The sequence below is a fragment of the Cebus imitator genome, unplaced genomic scaffold (genome assembly GCF_001604975.1).
Source record: "Cebus imitator isolate Cc_AM_T3 unplaced genomic scaffold, Cebus_imitator-1.0 Scaffold62, whole genome shotgun sequence".
Classification (NCBI taxonomy): Eukaryota; Metazoa; Chordata; class Mammalia; order Primates; family Cebidae; genus Cebus; species Cebus imitator.
In genome coordinates this window covers 5,111,212-5,136,043 of record NW_016107377.1, presented here as the reverse complement: position 1 = coordinate 5,136,043, position 24,832 = coordinate 5,111,212, and the positions used below count along the sequence as shown (strand labels likewise).

The 24,832-nt window shown below is 36.9% G+C and overlaps 1 protein-coding gene across 13 annotated transcripts in view; it reads left to right on the top strand.

Moving 5' to 3' along the window:
* PRRC2C (proline rich coiled-coil 2C) overlaps nt 1–24,832 on the top strand; it is a 112,548-nt gene that overhangs the window by 75,373 nt on the left and 12,343 nt on the right. For 12 of the 13 annotated variants that reach the window (XM_017530022.2, XM_017530019.2, XM_017530021.2 and 9 more), the window contains exons 19-28: nt 188–1,091; nt 3,858–3,943; nt 9,241–9,429; nt 9,600–9,851; nt 11,278–11,370; nt 15,150–15,251; nt 18,831–19,032; nt 21,346–21,549; nt 23,213–23,325; nt 23,691–23,827. In XM_017530022.2, coding sequence (XP_017385511.1) covers nt 188–1,091; nt 3,858–3,943; nt 9,241–9,429; nt 9,600–9,851; nt 11,278–11,370; nt 15,150–15,251; nt 18,831–19,032; nt 21,346–21,549; nt 23,213–23,325; nt 23,691–23,827 — 2,282 coding nt within the window. The remainder of the gene's footprint in view (nt 1–187; nt 1,092–3,857; nt 3,944–9,240; nt 9,430–9,599; nt 9,852–11,277; nt 11,371–15,149; nt 15,252–18,830; nt 19,033–21,345; nt 21,550–23,212; nt 23,326–23,690; nt 23,828–24,832) is intronic. The other variant, XM_017530018.2, reaches the window with a different exon arrangement.

Below are 24,832 nucleotides of genomic sequence, written 5' to 3'. Positions count from 1 at the left end.
CAAAGTGCTGAGATTACAGGCTTGAGCCACCACGCCCGGCCAACCCTGAGATTTTTACTGTATGAGGATATATTCTGAAAAGTAAACAAGCCAAGTTAGTGGGAATTAGTTTTGTTAAAAATTGCATTTATGAACTGTTGCTTTTAGCTGCATCATTGACAAAAATGATCCCTATTAATTTTTTAAGGTCTGGAACAAAAAGAATGCAAATGAAAAAGGAAGAAGTCAGACTTCTAAGCTTCCTCCAAGATTTGCCAAAAAACAGGCTACAGGGATCCAGCAAGCACAGTCTTCACCCTCAATTCCACCCCTAGCTTCAGCTCCACTTCCACCTTCAACCTTAGCTTCAGCTTCAGCCTCAACCTCAGCTCCAGTTCCAGCAACCTTAACTCCAGTTCCAGCCTCAACCTCAGCTCCAGTTACTGCCTCAACTTTAGCTCCAATTCTGGCCTCAACCTCAGCTCCAGTTCAAGCCTCACCCTTAGCTCCAGTTTCAGCCTCAGCCTCAGTCTCAGCTTCAGCTCCAGCTTCTACATCAGCTGCAGCTATAACCTCTTCTTCAGCTCCAGCCTCAGCCCCAGCTCCAACCCCCATCCTTGCCTCAGTTTCAACCCCAGCTTCTGTCCCCATTCTTGCCTCAGCCTCTATTCCCATTCTTGCTTCAGCCCTAGCACCAACTTCAGCTCCAGCGTCAGCCCCGGCAGCCTCTTCCCCAGCTGCCCCAATCATCACAGCACCAGCTGTCCCAGCCTCAGCCCCAGCCGCCTCAGTCTCACTTGTTCCTGCCTCAGCTTCCGCCCCAGCCCCAGCCCCTACCCCAGTCTCAGCCTCAACTCCTGCCCCTTCTGCCCCAGCCCAGACTCAAGCACAGACCCACAAACCAGTCCAGAATCCACTACAGACTGCATCACAGTCTTCAAAACAGCCACCACCATCAATTAGGCTGCCTTCAGCTCAAACACCTAATGGTACAGATTATGTAGCCACAGGAAAATCCATCCAGACCCCACAGTCACATGGCACTCTGACAGCTGAATTATGGGATAACAAGGTGGCCCCACCAGCTGTGCTGAATGATATCTCTAAGAAATGTAAGTGTGCAAATGAGAAATGAGGGGCGGGGAATGGCATGGGAATACTGAGGGTTCTTTTCAATTAAATTTGTATACCCATTAAGTGTTTTCTAGACATCGTTTTTTATTGTAGGAAAAAGTAGTAATCCTCTCTTAACTTTCTTAAAATTTTTGTTTTAAGTATGTTTAACAAGCATTTTATGGAAATAATTTTGTGTTGATGAGAAAATAATAGGCAATGTTTGAGGGGGGCTTGTCCATGCATACCTCATGTGATTACACTTTGTGGACACTGCATTTTTAACAAATTAAAAGTTCATGGTAACTGTGTCAAGCAAGTCTTTTGGTATCACTTTTCCAATAGCATGTGCTCCTTTCATGTTCCATGTCACATTTTGGTCATTCTTGCAATATGTTAAATTTTTCATCATTTATCTGTTAGGGTTGTCAGTTAGTTATCTTTGATATTGTCAGTTTCAGGGTACCATGAACACCCAAATAAGATGGTAAACTTAACTGATAAATGTTTTATGTGTTCTGACCACTCCATTGACCAGCTGTTCCCTGATCTCTACTTCTTCTTGACCTCTCTATTCTCTAAGAACACAACAATATTGAAATTAGGCCAATTAATAACCCTCTAGTGGCCTCTAAGTATTCAAGTGGATGGAAGACTAACGTACGTCTCACTTTAAATGCTGGAAATAGTTAAGCTTAGTGAAGAAGGCATGGTGAAAGTCAAGATAAGTCAAAAGTTAAGTGCTACTTCAGTAGTCAGCACTAGTGATAAGAAAGTAAAACAGCCTTTTTGCAGATACAAAATTTTAGTGGTCTGGAGAGCAGATCAATCCAGCTGCTCTCAATTCCCTTAAACCACAGCCTAATCCAAAGCAAATCCCATATCTCTATTCAATGCTGTGATACCTGAGAGAGGTGAGGAAGCTGCCAAAGAAAAGTTTGAAGCTAGCAGAGGTTGGTTCGTGGAGTTTAAGGAAAGCAGCATCTCTATTACATTAAAGTGCAAGGTAAAGCTGCAAGTTACCCAGAATATCCAAAGCTGAGAAATTGATAAAGGAGGCTACATTAAGTAATAAATTTTTAATGTAGACAAACAGCCTTGTATTGGAAGAAGATGCCATCTTAGGCCTTTCATGGCTATCGAGGAGAAGTCAACGCCTGACTTAAAAGGACAGGCTGGCTCTCTTGTTAAGGGCTAATGTATCTAGTGACTTGAAGCTGAAGCCAGTACTCATTTACCATGTTTAAAATCCTAGAGCCCTTAGAAAAGTATGCTAAATCTACTCTGCCTGTACTCTAGAAATGGAACAACAAAGCCTAGATGACATCACATCTGTTTACAAAATGGCATATCTAATTTTTTTTTTTTTTTTTTTTTTTAGACAGTGTTTCACTCTTGTTGCCCAGGCTGGAGTGTGGTGGCACAATCTCAGCTCACTGCAGCCTCTGCCTTCGGGTTGCAAGCAATTCTCCTGCCTCAGCCTCCTGAGTAGCTGGGACTATAGGGGCACGCACCACCACGCCTGCCTAATTTTGTATTTTTAGTAGAGACAGGCAGGGTTTTGCCTGGTTTGAGACCAGGCTGGTCTCAAACTCAATCCACTGTGCCTGGCCCATACATATTGTTTTTAAGCCCACTGTAGAGACCTACTGCTCGGGGGAAAAATACTCAAAAGCTTTCCTTCAAAATATGATAAGCTTGTGGACAGTGCACCTAGTCACCCTAGAGTTGTGAAGAAGATGTACAGGAAGGTTTATGTTTTCATACCTTCCAACATGGCATCCATTCTGCAGTCCATGGATCAAGAAGTATTTTGACTTTCAAGTCTTATTATTTAAGAAGTACATTTTGCCACAGTTTCCATAGACGGTGATTCCTCTGATGGATCTGGCCAAAGAAATTTGAAAACCATATGGAAATGATTTACCATTTTAGATTCCTTTAGGAACATTCATGATTCATGGGAGGATGTCAGAATATCAACATTAATAGGAGTTTGGAAGAAGTTGATTATAACTCTTATAGATGACTTGGAGGAATTCAAGACAATCAGTGGAGGAAATAACTGATGCAAAGAAAGTTGTTCCTTGTGATGAATCTACTCCTGGTGAAGAAGATGCTGTGGATCTAGACTATTTCATAAACTTAGTTGATTAAACAGCAATGGGATTTGAGACTGTTGACTCCAGTTTTGAAAGAAGTTCTGCTGTTTGGGTAAACAGCATCACATGCTACAGAGAAATGATTCATGAAAGGAAGAGTCAGTTGATGTTACAGATTTTATTATTATTTTAAGTAACTGCCACAGCCATGCTAGTTTCAGCAAACCCCATCCTGGTCAGTTAGCAGCCATCAACATTTCTACCGGCAAGACTCCACCAGCAAAAAAATTATGATTCAAAGGCTAAGATGATGATTAGCTTCTTTTTTAGCAATAGTTTTTTAAAAATTAAAGTACGTAACTTTTTTACTACATGATGCTATTACATATTAGACTGTAGTCTAATGCAAACATAACTTTGTTATGCACTAGGTAAACCAGAAAATTAGTGTGACTTGTTTTATTGCAATACTTTCTTTATTGCAGTGGTCTGGAACTGAACCCACAATATTCTGAGGTATGCCTGTATGTTGAAACATACGAATCTTTTTAAGTGTGATTTGAAAAGTGATTATAGTAGGAGATTAAGGAAAGGGTTAAATGGTTAGAGGTTATTAGACTGTAAATCTTAATGGTCATGTTTTTTATGGCTTCTTCTTTTCAGTAGGTCCCATTAGTCCACCACAGCCACCTTCAGTCAGTGCATGGAATAAGCCCTTAACATCGTTTGGATCAGCTGCATCATCAGAGGTAGGAATAGGCTTTTAACAACATTGATGGGGTCAATGTGCTGGGTTTTCCCTAAAACTTCAGTGTGACCGGGTGTGGTGGCTTACACCTGTAGTCCTAGCATGGTGGGAGGATTGCTTGAGTCCAAGAGTTCGAGACCAGCCTGGGAAACATAGTGAGACCCGCCCAGGCAACATAGCAAGATCCTGTCTCTACTAAACAACAACAAAAATATAGGCAGGTGTGGTAGCATGTGCTTGTAGTCTCAGCTACTCTGGGGCTGAGGTTGGACTATCACTTGAGGCTGGGAGGTCAAGGCTTCAGTAACGACATAACTGTGCCACTGTACTCCAGCCTAGGTGATAGAGCAAGACTCCATCTCGGAAGCAAAACAAAACTTTTAGCATGCCTCAGAATTAACCTGGAGGGCAGTTAAAACAGCTTGCTGAGCCCCTTGCCCATAGTTCATGATTTATCAGGTCTGGGTTGAGGTTTGAGTAAATTTCTAACAGTTTCCCTCTTGCTGCTACATCTTTACATTTATAAGATGTGCCTCACTTTTAGACATTAAACACTTGTTTTCAATCTTGTCTCAAGAAGGATCTTACGATACAGAAAATAAAGTGCAGTTACTGTTTTCTGGAGTTTACTCCCATGTTTCTATCTTGAGTAATTAAGTAGTGTAAGTACTTAGAAACTGTTTATAGCAGATTGTTATTCTAACATAATTTCTCAAACATTAAATTGGTAAATGACTGTTGGGGTCAGTGATTCTTCATTCATTGATTGAATGAACATTTATTAAGCACTCACAGTATTCTAGGCAGTGTTCTTACCCATGGGCTTACAAAACTGGGACTCAAAACAGTCAGAAAGCCCTACCCTCATGGGAACTTCAATTGTTGTATGAGGAGAAACCACTAATAAAAAAATAGCGTATGTTTAATGGTGATCAGTACTGTGGAGAAAAACGAAGCAGGAAAGGTACATAAAGAATTTTCCAAGGTGCACGAAGACAGTTAATGTAGGGTGACCACAAAAGCCTACTTAGATAATGCTTGAGTTAAGGATTTGAAGGAGATAAGAGAGCATGCTATTCAAATGTCTGAGGAAAAGAGATTCCAAGTTTAGCTAATAGCAAATATGAATGCTATGAGATAGGAGCATGCTTAGTTTATCTGAGGAAGTTCAGGGAAGTCCACGTGGCTGGAGTGAAGTAAGAGATAGAAAGAGAATAAATGAGGTTGGAGATCACACCTGAGTAGCAGGTGGATCCTGTAGCGCCTTTGGAAGAGGTAGGAAGACATTGGAGGGTTTTGAGCAAGGAGTGATAGGATCCGACTTTTAAAATTATTCTGGGTGGACCGTGAAAAATAATCTATAGGCGGCAAGAGTAGAAGTTAGGATATTTCAATAATTGAATGATGATAGTTTAAAACCTGGGAAGTGGCCTGAAAGGTCATAAGAAATAGTTGGTTCAGATTGAGCTAACAAGATTTACTAAAGTGTTAAATGTGGGGTATGAGAAGAGACAGAGGAGCCCAAGTTAGCGCCATAGTTTTTGAATTGAGCAGTAAGAAGTACTAGAATTTTCAGTAACTGAGATTGAAACACTATACATGGATCAGGTTCAGGGGGAAGATAAGGAGTTCAGTTTTTGACATGTTAGATTTAATATGCTTATTATACCTCTGAGCGGAAATGTCAAATAGGTAGTTGGATGTGAGTCTGTAGTTCAGAAGAGTTCATCTAGTTTGAAGATAGGAATTTGAATCATTAGCATATAGATGACGTTTAAAGTCATGGAATTGTATAAGGTTACCAAGGGAGAATGAATTATTAGAGTAGTTAGGAAAGGGAATAAAAAATTAAGTCTTGGGGCTTTCTAACTCTAGGAAATGTAGGACTTGGAGAAGCTGAGTGATTAGAGAAGTATCCTAAAAGGAAAGTGCAAGATAAGTTCAAAGGAGGGATAGATTTAGTGTGTCAGATGGCTGCTGGTAGGTCAAGTAATATAGGTGTTCAGTTGATAGTTGAAGTTATATAATGGTCACTGATGAGTTTGATATGAATATTATTGGTGAAATAGTAGGGATGAAAGCCTGGATGAAAGAGTGAGTTTAAGAGAAAATGAAACATGAGTACCATTGTTTCTCCATATCTGTGGAGATTGGTTCTCACCACCATAGAAACCAAAACCCAGGGATGCTCACGTCTCACATAAAATGAAGCAGTATTTGCATATAACCAGTGTGCATCCTCCCTATGTACTTAAATCATCTCTAGATTAATTATACACCTAACACAATGTAAATGCTATGTAAGTTGTTGTTACACCATATTATTTAGGGAATAATGACAAGAAAGAACATTCTGTATACTACTGACACAACCATTTATTATTTTTTTCTGAGTATTTTCCATCCATGTTGGGTTGAATCCACAGATGTAGAACCCACAAATAAGGAGAGCCAACTGTATATAGAAAGAACTTGAATGTCATTTTGCTAATAAAGGAGTACAGAAAAAATGGGGCAGTAGAAGAAGATACAATTGAGATTTTAATTTTTTTAATTTTAATTTTTGTATAGCCTACAGCTGCTAAAAGATTTTTAGTTTCTTTAAAGAAGTCTTCCTGGTACTTGTATCTCCACTCCAGTTTTCTGACTTAGTAGGTCTAGAGTAGGCCTCATCATCTGTTTTGATGTTACAGATTCTTCAGAGAACCCTGTACAGCTCAAGGGTCACTGCATTCAACATTTGAGAGTCTCAGTTTAATGCTTTGTCTTCTGCCTGTTGGTATTAGCATTATGATTAGCCACAGAGAGCATTTCAAGATTTTTCATACTGATATGAAGGACAGAATGAAAGTTTCTTTCAAACTGCAAGATTTTTCTTGCAACTATGCTACAAGTTTATAGTGATAAATGGGTGTTTGCACTTGCCTTCAGTCAGTGGTGGAGCAAGATATTTTAATGGTGTCTCCTTTTTCTATCATACTCTTTTCTTTGTTGTCTTTATGTTCTTTATATTTTCTGGATAGTTGATTTTTTGTGAATGTCTTACATGATTTTGAAGTTTCTCCTCATGATGAAATTTTGTGTTAGCAAAGTTGACATTTCATAGGATGGAAAGAATTCCCTAATGGAGCTTTTCTTAGATTATTCCAGTGAAATAGAGATCTTAATGGTTAAAGTTATCAATGCTAGTTACACAACTAGCCTTACTAAGACTTGATATATTATAATATTTTCTAAGCTTTTGTCATTTTTTTAATGTATATTTCATAAACACTTTTGTTTTGAAGGATATAACATTCTCTAATAGTCATTAACTCGACAGTTTTCTATTAAATATATACTTAACATTTTTGTTTATACAGTTAATAGCCTTCACGGTCTACTTACTGCATCATTTTCTTTTCTAATACTAACTGTACACTAAGCTGACTGTAGAATTTCAACATTGACTGAAGCAGAGAAATTTTTATTCCAATTTACATCAGTATTTGCCTATACATCCATGTGTTGCCTAATATCAGAGGTGTATCCTGAGAAATGGGTCATTGTGTGAACATTATAGAGTCTACTTACACAAACCTAAGTGGTATTGCCTACTGTATTCCAAGGCTATAGAGTATAGCCTGTGGCTCCTACGCTACAAATCTATACAGCATATTACTATACTGAATACTGTAGGCAGTTGTAACACAATTTTAAGTATTTGTTTGTTGAAGCATAGAAAAGGTATGGTAAAAATAACAGTATTATAATCTTATGAAACTACCCTTGTATATGTGGTCTGTCATTGGCAAAACATCACCATTTTATGGCACATGACTGTATTTGAAGGTGACTATTTAGATATTAGAAATAAATCTGAATTACATGCCTCGTTCATACTCTTGACATTACATCCTGGTAGATACAACATTAACCTTATGTAGTAATTGACCATTCTAGGTTTAGGAATGCCAAAAATGACATGGAGTAGTGATTCAATCACTCTTCTTTTTTTATTTTATTTTAATTTTTATTCTATTTTTATTTCGTATTTTGTGATTCAGTTATTAAAGCAAGCTGTAGTTTAATTTTGATCCTATTTTTGTTTTATATGTTTGTCTTTTCATGAAAAGATTGTTATAACAAAGCCCTAGGTCACCTAACCTCCTGCTTGTCTGTCTTCTACCACTGTTCTCCATACCTGCTGTGCTTCAGCCTCACTGACCTTTTTTGTTCTTGACCTTTACCCTAGGTATGTGGTCTCCCTAAACTCTTTCCACTCATCTTGTCTTTTAGATTCAGTGTCAGTGTGTCCTCCTCAGGGGCTTTCTCTGTCTAGCAGTCTAAAGTAACTGGTCTTTTAACCCTAATTTGTTTTTGCATATTCCTTCTCTGACTTTTTAGTTCCTTATTTACTTCACCTGCTAGAATGCAAATTGTGCAGTTATACTAATGCTACCATCTGATTAGCACAGAGAAGTTACTCAACAAATTAGCTTGGTTTTTGGATGGTTTGTTTTTGTTTGTTTGTTTGTTTGTTTGTTTGTTTTTTGGGGATACTTGCTCTGTCGCCCAGGCTGCAGTGCAGTGGCATGATTTTGGCTCACTGCAACTTCCGCCTTCTGGGTTCAAGCGATTCTCCTGCCTCAGCCTCCTAAGTAGCTGGGATTACAGGTGCACGCCACCACGCCTGACTAATTTTTGTGTTTTGAGTACAGATGGGGTTTCACGATGTTGGTCAGGCTGGTCTTGAACTGTTGACCTCATGATCCGCCAGCCTTGGCCTCCCAAAGTGCTGGGATTACGGGCGTGAGCCACTGTGCCCGGCCCAAATTAGCCGTTTATGGATTGATTGCTTAGATGTGTGCTCTACATTACCAATCACAAAGTTCTTTATTATATATCTCTTTAATTTTATTTTCAAAGCAGATTTCTGAGAAGTAGGTGACACTGTTATTACTGTCTTTTATTTCAAGTTCATTAATCTGTTTGTTGGTAGAGGTGTCTTTGTGTGTTGCTTTTACGTTTGTTTTAAATGAGGAAACAACTTGAAGTTGTGCTTTGCCTATGATCACATTCATGAGAGCCAGGACTTTAAAAACTCAAGTCTTGTCCTTGTTTCATTTTATCAGTTGTTTTCTAGCACAGATAAATAGCAGTTAAGATAAAATTATCATCCTAAAATATAATTAATGTCAGTCTCAGTTGACTTGTAGATTTCTTTAAACCTTCTATTGTACTTAAACTATATGGTGCTTCATAAATCAGTCACTTCTGAACTATGCTTGGCCAGCAAGTTTTCAAATATTCTTCTAGGGAGCGAAGAATGGTCAAGAAAGTGGACTCGAAATTGGAACTGACACAATTCAGTTTGGTGCTCCAGCTTCAAATGGAAATGAAAATGAAGTCATTCCTGTGCTTTTGGAAAAATCTACTGACAAGATCCCTGAACCTAAAGAACAGCGGCAGAAGCAGCCACGGGCAGGACCTATCAAAGCCCAGAAGGTAAATATACTTTATAATCCAGATAAAATTTTGCGAAGGCTACTGACACGAAGAGTAAATAATAGTTTTAAAATTGAACTTAGTTTTAATGAATGAATATCACTGATAGTGGTGCCATGATGAAAGATATTTATCATAAACATTGTTTTATCATAAACATTTGACTTTAGCTTCCAGATTTGAGTCCAGTAGAAAACAAAGAACATAAGCCTGGTCCCATTGGAAAGGAACGTTCATTAAAAAATAGAAAAGTAAAAGATGCCCAACAAGTGGAGCCAGAAGGACAAGAGAAAGCAAGTCCTGCTGCAGTCAGAAGCACAGATCCCGTCACGACAAAGGAAACTAAAGCAGTCTCAGAAATGTCTACTGAAATAGGAACAATGATCTCGGTATCATCTGCAGAATATGGTACCAATTCAAAGGTAAGCCACATATAGGGACTGCCAGTTCAATAGATGGAAACCATTTCTAAAATGAATGGGAAAAACAGCAACAGTATGCTTTTTTTTTTTTTTTTTTTTTTTTTTTTTTTTTTAATTCTTGATGAGGCGTGTAACTCTAGATTATTTTTACAAAGATTTTATTTCATGGTTTGCATGTGTAATCTAAAGAAATTCTTCATAGCAAATGTTTTATTTTTTTAGGAAATTTAAATTCTGGACTATTTGAGTAGCTTAAAGTGAAAAATGTCTACACAAAATCAGAATACTTTGAAAAATGGCTCAATATGACTTTTAATATATTAATAGAATTATAGTGGAACTTTGTCTTGCCCACTGGTGACATTCTAACACCAGGAAATAAGGCAGACTTTTAGTAACTCCAGTATAGCCAGTTTTCTTTCATAGTTGGAACAGATTACTGTTTCTTTGGTTGAGCACTATAGGATATTGACTCACATTTAGGGGCCACATTGAATGAAACGTGTATCTAAAAATACTTATTAAGACAAGATGTTGGTTGACTATGGGAACTGACACTTGTGGGAATAGCAAACATATCTGCCATCTTATGTTGACTCTGGGACATAAACTCAACTGAGAAAAAAGTTACATGTAATTTTTTTTATATCGTCTGAATATTATTCCTTTTTTAATTGCTGTAGGATTGAATTCATAAAAGTAATAGCTTATGTGGCCATATGCTACCATATTTCAAAATGAGATCTGTGACAATAAAGAAGGAGTGTACCCTAAAACCTAATTAATTGCAACAACGAAGGTTGTGGTAATTGATAGTAAGCTATAGAATGAATATGGGAAACACATAAAAGGTTCTTTTAAAAACCTAACTTATTTAAGATAACCCACAGAAATAAATATTTGATACTATTGACAGTCACCTAATACTAAATGCACAGGAATGCAGGAGTAGTTGAAATTATCCCATTGTTAGTTGATTAATAGAGTGAGTTGAGCCTTAAAGTCTGCTCTTTTCTCCTGCTTTCTTCCAAAACAACTTTATAACTATTAGACTATCATTAGAAAGTGAGCAATTTGGCCAGGCGTGGTGACTCATGCCTGTAATCTCAGCACTTTGGGGTCTGAGGCAGGCAGATCACTTGAGGCCAGGAGTTTGAGACCAGCCTGGCCAACATGGCAAGACCCCATCTCTACTAAAAATACAAAAATTAGCTGGGCATAGCGGCACACACGTGTAATCCCAGCTTCTTCTGTGACCAAGGCACAAGAATCACTTGAGCCTGGCAGGCAGAGGTTGCAGTGAGGTGGAGATTGTGCCACTGCACTGTAGCCTGTGTGACTGCAAGACTCAAAAAAAAAAAAAAAAAAAGTGAGCAATTAATTCAGTTTCACATGTATTTTTTTTTTTTCTATTACTGCTTCACAGGAGTCTGTAACAGACTATACTACACCTTCTTCTTCTCTGCCTAACACTGTGGCTACTAATAATACAAAGATGGAAGATACTTTGGTTAATAATGTAAGTAATCAGTTTGAGATGTGGCAAGTTTGGTTAGGAACCTGGCTATTGTTATCTAGTATATTATTTCATGTTTTATTTACTGTAGTGGTCAGTATTTAACTCAGAGAAAGAGTTTTTAGTAAATTTGTTATTAGGAGCACTGTAATGTAATTAGCAAAAATAGTCAAGGCTGAGTTTTTTATTTTTCCTCTGAAGCCATCTGCTTTCCATTTAAGATGAAGACTTGTGGTAGGTAGGCTTTTTTTCATAAATACTAATCTTATTAACCTGGTATTGGTAAGAATTTTTTTTAGCTCTCACATTTTACAAATTCAACATCAATCGTTGATGATTTTGTTCTTACACAAAACCTTTTTGTAATTCAGTGAAACCTAACTTATTTAAGATGACTAAAAATTAAAACCACAACTATAGAATTCCCAAAGAATCAAGTGTGTCTTTAAAAAAGGGGGAAAAAACCACAGTGTGTTAACAACATTCTTGTTGTATAGATTGAGCTATAATGTATTGTATACATAAGTACGCCACTCACTCTGAGATGCTCTAATTTAAGATGATGTTAAGTCATGTTGTAACTTAGGACCTAGTTTTCCAGAGCAACCATGTTACTAATATAATTCAAGGTTGTGTTAAAAAGTCTGCACAGTTCATCATTTTGCTTAGCTCACTGACTGACAGATGAAAAACTGTCAGCCCAGAAACATTAGGTAGCTTGCGGTAGTTTATACAGTGTCATTTATTGAGAAGAACATTTTAGAAGTTATTTGTATGGTCCTTATTTTGGAGGTCAGGTGTGATAGAAATGTGGTTAGTGTTCTCTGTTTTAAATATAGCCTGCTATAATAAGCAAAGGCTATCAGGCTAAAATGTTGATCATCCTTTTCAAAAGAAAATCCTTTACAGATAAATATTTAAAGGTCTGTCACAAAGAGCTTTAACTATCATTTTGAGTATAAAAATCTTTATTATCTTCTTACTTTTTTTCTATGCTTTCTATTCTTCCCTCTAGCATCAAGTATATGGAATTTTAGAAAGGTGAGCTGCATTAGGAGTCACTTAATCCAATTTTTGTAGTTCAGCTGAAGGACTGTACTAAATATGAGAAAAAGAATAGAAAGGAATGAGTCACACATTTTTTCTTGGTGTTGAGAGCTGTCTAGGAGCTGATTAATGTGGTTTGTTCAACTTTCCTCCCCATTCCCCCCCCACCACCTTTATGAGAGTGGTTTAAATATAAATATATTTTTTTCTTTTTTGAACTTCTTATACGTCCTTGTGGAAAATAATGGAAGACTTGGGAAGGAGAAAGACTTCCTTTCAGTTTAAGTGCCGTGATGTCACTGTCTAGATTATCAAATATTCAATCAGTAAGATCTCAGTACTAAGTTTAATCATACTTTGTGTCTTTTCTCATTTAAAAAAATATATATAGAATATTTCTATGATAGTAATTTTTAAAGAAAGTATTTGATGCTTTTTGCCAAACTACCCTCTCAAAATATGATTTATAAAATATGAATAAGGAAGAAAAAGTTATTATTCTCAGAACTCTTAAAAATTCATTGAAAATATCCAGATGAGCATTTTGATGGTTTCTGTGTGATCTATAAGGCTACTAATGGAGCGACTTATATACTGATAACTACTGAGAGCAAGAGACCCAGCCTCGTGTATAGGTGAATAGTCTGCATGCTGTTGTTAGCAGTGTAGCCAGGGTATATTTGAAAGCAGAAAGATCAGTTTGGGTCAGGGAGCTTTATAAATGGTCATCAGTTTAGAAAGATTTCACAGTCTTGCTTATTTGTGCCAAGTGTGTTGGTGATTCTGAACTCAATGTAGTGTTAAAAACAAATACATTACGTGGAAAAACATTTAGGACCTCTTGGGATGTCCTTTTTTATTTCATTCATCTGTTTGGGGATTTTATTTTATTTATTTATTTATTTAAGAGATGGGGTTTCACCATATTGGCCAGGTTGGTCTTGAACTCCTGACCTCAGGTGATCCGCCTGCCTCGGCTTCTCAAAGTGCTGGGATTACAGGTGTGAGCCACCGTGCCTGGCCCGGGGGTTTCGTTTTATATATAGAACTTTTCTCTTTTTTCTTTTTTTCTCTTGAGGTGGAGTCTTGCTCTGTCGCCGAAGCTGGAGTGCAGTGGCATGATCTCGGTTCACTGTAACCTCCGCTTCTCGGGTTCAAGTGATTCTCTTGTCTCAGCCTCCTGAGTAGCTGGGATTACAGGCGCCCACCACCACACCCGGCTAATTTTTTTGTATTTTTAGTAGAGATGGGGTTTTGCCATGTTGGCCAGACTAGTCTTGAACTCCTGACCTCAGTTGATCTGCCTGCCTCAGCCTCCCAAAGTGCTGGGATTACAGGCATGAGTCTCTGCGCCTGGTCAGAACTTTTGTCTTTTTTTTAAAAAATCATATTTGAAAATTGCTTATTTCTTTTATTGAGGCTTAATACACTTTCTTTTTGCAGTCTTAACTGATGCATGTTGGTTAGTATTACTCAATAGTACAATCATCTTGTATCTTGAATGTCTTGAAGATTAAATACTGGTCGCATTTTTAATTATAGCACAGCCGCTTTCAACATTTATGAAAGAATCTCCATTAGGTAGTCCATAGTGTCACAAAGTGATTATCTTAAAGTAATAAGTCTAAAGCATCCCAGTTATTTTTCCTGAATTACTGAATGAACCATCCAAAACATGTAGTAATACTATAAAGTCCCAAGATCCAGCGATAAAGGCAGTGAGTTTCTAATATCTTCAAGTTTCTAACAAGATTTGCCATGATAATTTTATTACTATAGCAGAACAGTTTTATTGTAATGAGGTAGTGCTAATAGTCCATATTTTGTTCCCAGGATTACTTTTTTTCTTGAATCTAGTCATAAAAAAGTTTGCTATATTGCAGGAAAGAGATTTTTTTTTTTATATTTTTACTGTCATGTTAAAATGACATGACAGTAAAAATGTCATATTTTATGCCTGTAATCCCAGCACTTTGGGAGGCCAAGGCAGGTGGATCACGAGGTCAAGAGATCGAGACCATCCTGGCCAACATGGTGAAACCCCGTCTCTACTAAAAATACAAAAAATTCAGCTGGGCATGGTGGCGTGTGCCTGTAATCCCAGCTACTCAGGAGGCTGAGGCAGGAGAATTGCCTGAACCCAGGAGACGGAGGTTGCGGTGAGCCGAGATCGCGCCATTGCACTCCAGCCTGGGCAACAAGAGCGAAACTCTGTCTCAAAAAAAAAAAAACGTCATATTTTAACATTAGATATGATGTTAAAATAGATGCCCCATATATGGTGAAGGCTTTATTCCTTAGAGCTTTGCTACACAATATGCAGCCTATAGAACAGCAGCATGTGCATCACCTGACAACTTGTTTGAAACACAGCATTTCAGGCCTTAACCTACACCAATTGAATCAGAACCTGCATTTTATCAGCATCTTCAGCTGATTTATGTAAAGATTAAACTGTGAGAAGCACTGCCTTCTAAGTGTACACCTTACATCTGGGGCAGATTCTTTCTGCCAATTTATTTATAAAAAGGCAGATAATAATTCCTCTTCAGAAGTTTTATCTTAGATATCCTTAATTACAAGCTATCATAAACACAATGTGACTCTTAAGTAATCACATATTGTTAGCTCTGATGAAAAATAAACACTACCCTTAGAGCACCTTAGCATTGTCTTTAATGGGGCTTTCATAGTAGGCATGGTTAGATTGTGATATGTGTTGCCTCCCTTTTCAGGTGCCCCTGCCCAACACCATTCCCCTCCCTAAGAGGGAGACTATACAACAGAGCTCCAGCCTAACTTCAGTTCCTCCCACTACGTTCAGCCTCACCTTCAAGGTATGTACAACATCCATCTCTAAGAGTCCTTAATTGTTACATGCAAGGGGACATGAGTTAACAATATTCGTGTGGTATTTTTACTAGATTTATGTGATAAGCAACAATACTAAACTGAGGAAATAGAGTTCTGTCAAATTATACCTTCAAGTTTTATTAGCTTCTGATACCACTAAGCGATTATGTGATATCCTCATATTTAAAGTGAGGCTTATTATGCTTGTGAAGTTTGCCTTAAAAATACAGGAGAGCATTTTTCCATGTTTGTGTTAAGTTCCTCCCAGAGATCTTAATAATTTTTGAATATATTGGTTTGTATACAGAAAATACAATCTTGCTATTCCATGTTTTTATGATTTGTTACCAAAATATTAAGTATTGATAATAGTAAGAATGTTAGTTGTCTTTCCTGTAAGTTATGTGTGAATTTAATGAACACAGTATGATCATTTTATGGGAATATACTTGACAAGTATGCTTTATAAATGATACCGGAAGATTTTCAGTTGATTTTTTTTTTTTTTTTTTTTTTTTTTGGATAATTAATAAGAGGACAAGAGATTTAGTGCTTTTTGATATCAAAATTTTTGGCTTTTTATATCTCCTATTGTAATTTTGAGCTATGTTAATGGTTTTTTATAGTTGTTTGAGAGCATTTTAAATCAGTTCAGTAGTTTAAAAAGTACAAACATGGAATTAAGGGAGGATTTTTTTTTTAATTTTTAAAAAATTATTTTTTAAATAGAGATGGGGTTTCACCAGGTTGCCCAGGTTGTTCTTGACCTCTGGGCTCCAGTGATCCACCTGCCTTGGCCTCCCAAAATATTGGGATTACAAGTGTGAACTACTGCACCTGACCAAGGGAAGATTTTTTTTTAAGTCTGTTTATCTCATTGGTGTTCTCTGTTCATAATCCAGTCAAGTTCTTAATCTCTGGTATAGTAGGGCTTCCTAATGTTTTACTGGTTGACAGTGGATCTCTTTGATGGTCTTCAGTAGGAGTCGCAGGAACATTGTTGTTTTACGGTGTGGCCAGTATTCATTTTGGACTCATATTACTTTTGTCCCCTTACCATTTCCCTCTCTGCCCAGCTTCTTTGTAAGAGGCTTAACAAATAGAAGTTTGAGATCATAAAATTTTATGACAACAGCTTCTGCTTTGTGTCATCCCTGTCTTTTCCCAGTCTTTACTATTTGCCACCAATTCCTGTTCAACCTTTTCTGTTGTCTTTCTGCTAGAATGACTGTCTCAATCTGTGTTTCTTACTTAGTCTGACTTACATGATATTTATTATTATACTAGCAAAGTAATAATCTAATTTCACATAAGCAAATATAATGTCTTTATTTTTAAGCCAGTATTTATTTCTTTAGAATACCTAGTCAACTTTGTCTTTCACTCATGTTTTTAACATTCCATGAAGAAATATATATATTTAGAATTAAATCAAATTACATTAGCTTAAAACCCACTCTGATTTCTTTTTACTTTCTCTGCCATCTCCTTTTTATTGGAGTAATATATAAAGCATAGAAAAGTTATATTATGCATTAAATTCTTACTTATTATCAGTGGGTTCCTCGAAACTGCAGCTTTAAGCAAAACAGTGTATGGTGGATCCGTAGAATAGCGTCATTTGGTTCAATGCCACTTTTTTCTAAAGTTTATGAGAAAAAAATATTGATTATACATTGTTGTGCCAAAAGTTACAGTTTCCAAGAACCTGTTGACAACATTAAGTTTACTCTGGACATCATTGACAAAATACGAAAAAATGAGTGTAGTTAAATAATTTGTACTTTTAGTTTCACTGAATTTCCAAAAATAAAAACTTTACATATCTGCTTAAGGAATGGAATCAAGTCAAACTTGTGGCCTGTATATATACGTGTGGCCTATGCATTATGTAAGTTTGATTACCTATAACTTAATAATTTATATTTTCTCAATAAAACTAAATTGGCATGAAAGACATTGTAGTCCGTCAACTTGTCCTAAACCACAAAATCTCAGGTGGTACAGGTAAATTACATTACAGCTTGCTTCCTAAATCCACCCCCAAGACTTTTATCTTAAAATAAAACACACTTGAAATCAACCAGGTGATTTTGAGGGAAAGAAAAGATTTTAAATTTTTCTCAAATATAAAAGTCTTCTATATTGTAAATATACAATGATAGCAATAGTCTTAAGAAAAGGCTAAATTATGAATAGTGTGCTTTTAAAGGAAGGCAGGGAAAATATGTACTATTTCATAAATTCTTCTAACCAAAATAAAATTTTAGAAATTGATACTTTAAGGACTCACAAAGTTCCTAACAGTGGTGTTAAAAATATTACTTGAGAAAGTTCCTCTCACATAAGTCATTGCAACTGTGGATCTTATAGATTATGTTGGATTTTAAGCTCAGTGTTTTGATTAATAGTGTTAAAAACTTCAAAGCCTATGTATGCATCTGTTCCCTTCTTGTTAAAGTAGCCTTAAGATATCTGAGGATCTACATGTAGCTCTTGAGTACTTGAAATGTGGCTAATCCAGATTAAGGTATACTTCAAGTGTAAAATAAAATATATACTGCATCTGAAATTTTAATATTTAAAACATTTATAAAATCTCAATTTTATGTTGATTAGTGTTTTAGTTACAATATTATAAATATTGGGTTGAATTAAATGTTATTAAATATATAATCTCTTTGTTTTTACTTTTTAAAATGTGGCTACTAGAAAATTTAAAATTACGTATTTGATTTGCATTTACATATATGTCTGTTGAAAACTTCTGAATGGTGCTGCTGTAGATTGAAATAAGGCCAATGTCTGCCGTATGAGAAAGTAGAAGAAGAAAATACAGCTAAAACCAGGGGCCATAAATGCAAATGGCTATGTCTAGTACATGAACTATTTGAGATCTGGATGTTAAACAAAAAGTGTTTCTATTGCACTCAAGCCTAAAACCTATCTTGTTACATTGCCTTTTAAAACACTGAGCATGAAGCAGCCAACCAAAAGATGCCTGCCATTTGCCATTGAAGAAGCATTGGAGGGCCGGGCGTAGTGGCTCACGCCTGTAATCCAAACACTTTGGAGGCCAAGGCGGGTGGATCACCTGAGGTCGGGAGTTCATGACCAGCCTGACCAACATGGTGAAACCCCATCTATTAAGGAGAGAAAAAAAAAAAAAAGCAGCAGCAGCAGCATTGAAGTACAAAGAAAAAATGGAGAGAATGGATATTTACTGAGGAGGGCCTTTTCTTATTCACTGGTAGGGACAGGGGCTCATGTTTAAATGATACAGGAGCTGTGACTTTACACATAACTTGTTTTCCAAAACCATCAACAAATTCTCTCTAGAAATGTAATTAAGCCCCATTCTCACACTCCCAATATGAATAATGGAACAAAGATAAGAGGCAAATGGAAAGTCAGAATCCCTAGGGTCTTAGATATTCTTTAAGTATTTTTTGTGTATTCGGTTTTTGAAAGGTTATATTTGGCACTTAAATACATGTATATACGTATGTATGTTCTATATTAACATCATTTGTTTTGCTATAAAAATGTCTGTTTTATTGCAGATGGAGTCTGCACGCAAGGCATGGGAGAATTCTCCAAATGTAAGGGAAAAGGGGTCTCCAGTAACTTCCACAGCACCTCCTATTGCAACTGGAGTCAGCAGTAGTACCAGTGGACCAAGCACTGCTAATTACAATTCGTTCTCAAGTGCATCCATGCCCCAAATTCCTGTTGCTTCAGTCACTCCCACGACATCATTATCAGGTAGAACTTTTTTGTATTGTTTCTTTAAACATCTTACATTATTTAAAATGTTTTATGATCTCTTGTTTACTATTCCTAGCCCTCCCCCAAAAAAAGTTGTATTTGGTCTTTCCACCTCACCCTCCCAAAATGCTGGGATTACAGGCATGAGCCACCACGCCTAGCCAGTAATTGCTTTTTAAAATGTCATTTTCCTCTAAGTTTTTCTAGGAAGTTCACCTTTTGATTGTCATGTTTTATGTATATACGACTAACTAAATCAACTCAAAAATAACACAGAATCACACCTCTTTTAAATGTTTTGCAATCAGTATCTATTTTGAGGGTGCTATTGGCCTAACCCTATTGAGGTAACGTTTTCTGGTGAAGAGTTAGGGATAGAGAATTTTCAGCCTCTGCTATTTGAGTAATGTAATCCATTGGATTTGGCTTTAGTTTGGTTTGCTTTGGTTTGTTTTTTTTTTTGTTTTTTAGGACAGTCCATCGGTGCCCAAAGTTAGAAGGTGCTTTTCTTGCTCTTTTTCCTTAGATTTTCTTATATTTTTACTAGTGTGCAGTCTTTTCATTCAACTGTCTCATTGTTTGGAGGCTTTACAGTTCTTAAAGAAACACAGATGTTTCCAAAATGCTTGACTCTAGAAAAGTGCGCTGTTTTCCTTTTACCATATGTAGAACCAAATTTCTTCTGCTGAAAAAAATAAAATTTCATTTCAAGCTTTCTCAGTACTATCTGTTTCCAAAGCAGTAGGAAGCTCCATTCCAGCGATATAAATTACTTTGTTTGACTGGTTCTCATTCAATATTGCTTTTCAATATTCCAGCCTACCATGCTATTTTTAGGTACTAAAAAGCTGGTCTTTGGGTTATACTACAGTTATTTTGATAATGTCTGTAATCAGAAGTATGTATTAACACAAACTCAAGATTCTACACTGCATTAAAATTTCAAATCAGACTGTATTCCAGCTATATATCTTTTCTCTTTAAAACCCTAGCATTCCTCCACCACTCATTTGCCAAGGCATCTTCACTTATGCTTACTAGACTAGCTTGAGCCCCAGTCCACTTTGGGATGGGGGCGGTTAGTGAAGGTGGTATAAAGGAAACAGGAGAGTGTGGTAGGAAGACCTGGAAGTAATGGTTTCCAGTTCTTTCTTTGGAACCCAACTAACCTGTTTCCCTAGGTGTAGATGTCCTCCACTGTGCTTGACTAGGATAATTTTTTTTTAACAGGGCCCTATTGCCTAGTCATCCAACTGGTAGATAATTAACTAGAAGGATAGAAGCACTTGAATTTTGGTCCACTCTCAGGTGGAACATCATCTAAAGATAAGGATAACTATATATTACTTTTTAATCAAATGCTAGTATTGACATTTTGGGCCAGTAATATAATAATCATAGCTCACTAATCAATAAAACTAATTGACCCTAACACCTAAGTTTTATAACTCTATTTACCTATTAAGTAGTTTATTTCATTTGTTTTAAAGTTATTACTATATGCCAAGTGGTTTTGTTCTGTTTTTGGTTTTTTGGTTAGTTGTTTTTAGGGTTGTATTTTCTTGTTTTTTGTTTTAAGAGATGGCATCTTGCTCTGTCACTCAGGCTGGAGCGCAGTGACGTCATCATGGTTTACTGCAGCCTCAAACAGCCTCATACTGCTCAAGCAGTCTTCCCATCTCAGCCTCCCATGTAGCTGGGACTATAGGCACCACAGTGCCCAGCTAATTTTTTAATTTTGTGTAGAGACAGGATCTTACAATGTTGCCCAGGCTGGTCTTGTACTTCTGGCCTCAACATGTGCCAGTTTTTGCAGGAGAGAGAAATCCAACCTTAGGTTGATGTGACATTTTAGGACCAATTGAGATCTCTCAAGGCCCATGTATATTCATAATTATTCCTAAGGTTTAGCACTTTTTCCTTTTGTGTTCTTATATCTGTGGTCATAATTGAATGAAGCTCTTGATTATATATCCTATTCTTCTTTGTGATGATAAAAACCAGATCATTTCTGGCTAAACTGTAACAGCCATGTAGGCTCTCAGCTTCATTTTATGAATTTTGTGTTTTGTTTCTTTCTAGTTTTAATTTTCTGTTGTTAATTTATTTCATATTTCCTAGTCATATTTGCATTTGGTGATAATTATTCTTTTCTTTTATAAGCCACCTCGTCTACTTTTGGCCTAAAGCAGTATATAAGTACGTGATGGGTATAAACATTAATTTTGCAGTTTCTGCTTGGTACTGTGAGCAATAGCAACACTTTTAAATATGTTCTATTTTCCCCTTTATTTGCTTCCCCAAATGTAGGAGCTGGTACATACACTACCTCTTCTTTGAGTACAAAATCTACAACCACATCGGACCCTCCAAATATTTGTAAAGTGAAACCTCAACAGTTACAGACAAGCAGCCTGCCTTCTGCAAGTCATTTTTCACAGTTAAGCTGTATGCCTTCCCTTATTGCCCAGCAACAACAGAGTCCACAAGTTTATGTGTCTCAGTCTGCAGCAGGTAATGTTTTTAGTCTTGAATATAAGGAATTTAGAAAATGAAGACTTGACTAAAATACTTATTTTTGTCTCTTCTTACCCTTTCAACTAAGCATAAGGCTCTTAAAGTACATTGCTATAAAATTTAAATTGGCTTTTTTTTTTTAAAAGATGGTGTCTGGCACAGTTGCCCAGGCTGGATTGCAGTGGTGCAGTCTCAGCTCACTGCAATCTCCACCTCCTGGCCTCAAGCAATCCCCTCACCTCAGCCTCCCAAGTAGCTGGGACCACAGGAGCACGGCACCACACCTGGCCAAAATTTTTTTTTTTTTTTTTTTTTTGCATTTTTGATAGAGATAGGGTTTAACCATGTTGCCCCAGGCTGGTCTCAAACTCCTGAGCTCAAGTGATCCTCTTGCCTCAGCCTCCCAAAGTGCTGGACATAGGCATGAGCCACCTCATCCAGCCTAAAATGGCATAATTCTTTTTAAAAGTATCTTGGAAAATGTAAGTGTACGTACATACTGTAATAACAGTTTCATAGCTAGGAATTTCATATGGATACACTTAACCTATTAGAGATTAAGTGAGGGTATTCATTGCAGTATTGTTTCTAATAGTGACAAGTTAAAAACAACCTATAGACTGGGCATGGTGGCTCACACCTATAATCCCAGCACTTTGAGAGGCCAAGGCAGAACGATTGCTTCAGCCTAGGAGTTCAAGACCAACCTGAGCAACATAGTAAGACCCCCAAAAATTTTAAAAATTAGATGGATGTGGTGGTGCATGCCTGTGGTCCCAGCTACTTGGGAGGCCGAGGTGAGAGAATCATTTGAGCCCAGGTGGTGATTTGTAATCATGCCACCTTACTCCAGCCTGGCAGAGCAAGGCCCTGTCTCATCATAATATGTGATATCCTGCAGAACATACTACTATATGAAAACAGCAAGTCAGCCAGGCACCGTGACTCATGACTGTAATCCCAGCACTTCGGGAGGCTGAGGCAGACAGATCACTTGAGGCCAGCATTTCAAGGCTCACCTGGCCAACATGGTGAAACCACATTCACCTGGCCAACATGGTGAAACCACATCTCTGCTAAAATAAAAAATAATAATAAAAAATAAAAAAAAAAAAAGTTGGGCTTGGTGGCACACACCCAACTACTCAGGTGGCTGAGGCACAAGCATCACTTGAACCTAGGAGGCAGAGGTTACAGTGAGCCGAGATCAGTCATGCTTAGAATTTATACCAAACTTCTAAAATGATTAAATGCCAATTCTCTAAATATTTTGCTAGATTCTAGTAGATAGGTTTAAAATTGGAGAAGAATTGCTGGTTCAGTGGGTAGATTCATTTTTAATTTTAGTAGATTATGTGAAATTTTGCCACTGGCAAAATCTGAGTGTCTGTACCCCATTGGCAGTATATGAAAGTGTTTTTTTTGTTTTTTGTTTTTTATTTTCATGCCTTCACAAGTGTTAGTGATATTTGTGTGTGCCTGCCTACTAGAAGTTTTCCATCTTTTCATATTTGCCTCTTTTAGTTTTTCCATGGTTGTATCAATTTTCAGGGGGTGCACTTAATTTGGAAACTGCTACCAAACTTGGCTTTTATTTACTGTTTGGAAAATTCTGAAATTAGGACACTTCTTACTGCTTGTTTTTCCTGATGGTCTGCAGCTCAAATCCCAGCCTTCTATATGGATACAAGTCATTTATTCAATACCCAACATGCACGATTGGCTCCACCATCCTTGGCTCAACAACAGGGTTTCCAACCAGGTCTCTCTCAGGTAATATCAAAGACTTCTTTCATCCTATATTTGTTCCTTCACATTTCTGTGATTGTAACAGTTATCTTGGAACATAAATAATAGACTCTGAAATTACAAGCTACACATGATTACCTTGATACTCTTTAAGCAAAATTTTAAAATTTTCCCAAATTTACCAAAGCCTAATATTAATAATGTAGAATAAGTTACTGGGTTGAAAGGGAAATTAAGATGTTTACATTCAGTTTTGTTTTATAATAGAGCTGATATATAGTATTAATCTTATTCTTTGCGTGTCTCAAATTTTTATATTCCAATATTAATGATTTGTCTGTATGATGTTGATATATAATATGTTTATATACTTTTTCATTACATTGCAGCCAACTTCAGTTCAGCAGATTCCAATCCCTATTTATGCACCACTGCAAGGGCAGCATCAAGCCCAACTGAGTTTGGGGGCTGGACCTGCTGTTTCCCAGGCTCAGGAATTATTCAGCTCTTCACTTCAACCATATAGGTAAATGCTTTAAAAATTATGTTTATAATGATATTGAAAACATTGTAACTGCTGATCCTCCTTGCCATAATTTGTACTGTTCCTTCCCCAACAAAACTAGGATGATTCTGTTATAAACTACATTGGCTAATTAAGCATGTTGATTATATGTCATGATCCTCAGCCTTTGGTAATTTCAGCCAGACTTTATTAAAGAAAGAAAGCCTTCAAAAACTCTTGAAGTAGTGGACAACAGCAGCCCTGTAACTGTTAGTAATCATAGAAAAATGCTGCTAAAGAACCTAAAAGTCTATGTGCCGTTTGGCTACCAACAACTATAAATCTGAATCTCCTCTATCTAAGAGCTGAGGCATGGCAGTTAACACTACATTATGTTAAGGGATGCAGGGCAGGGTAGAATATAACAGAATGGAGAGGAGTATAATATCAAAGCCTGGAAATAATGGTGATGAACATGTTGTGTAGTGAAGAAAGCATTTTTTTCCAAGAATTCACTCAGATGTTCTGTAAGCTATCTTGCAATTAGGGAAATAATGAAAACTGATTTTTATTGAACTTTCCTTATATAGGATAGCTATTCAGGCTTTCACATACATTAACTAAATTTAGTATTCACACAGCCTCCTAAGACATATGTGGATGTTAGGACTTGAAGAGGGTGAATTGTTTGTCCTGAGGTTCTACAGTAAGTGGCAGAACCCGGATGCAACCCTCAGTGTCTCTGGTTTCTGATTTAATGAGGGAAGAAGAGTGAGAGGAACAGTCAAATAACAGGAGCAGTGCATCATGGCATAGCTGTCATCCGTACTCATGATGGTGGCCTTAAATCATCAGAAAGAAAAATAAGTTACATTCAGGACACTTAGTTTAGTACCTAGCCTGTGCATTTGCTTTTAGGAATTTGTTTTCAGGTGTGGGTTCAGATAGAATTTCCATACTTTATAGACTAAACTTGTCATCAGTTAATATAGTATGTTTTATATTATCATAATGATACACCTAGGG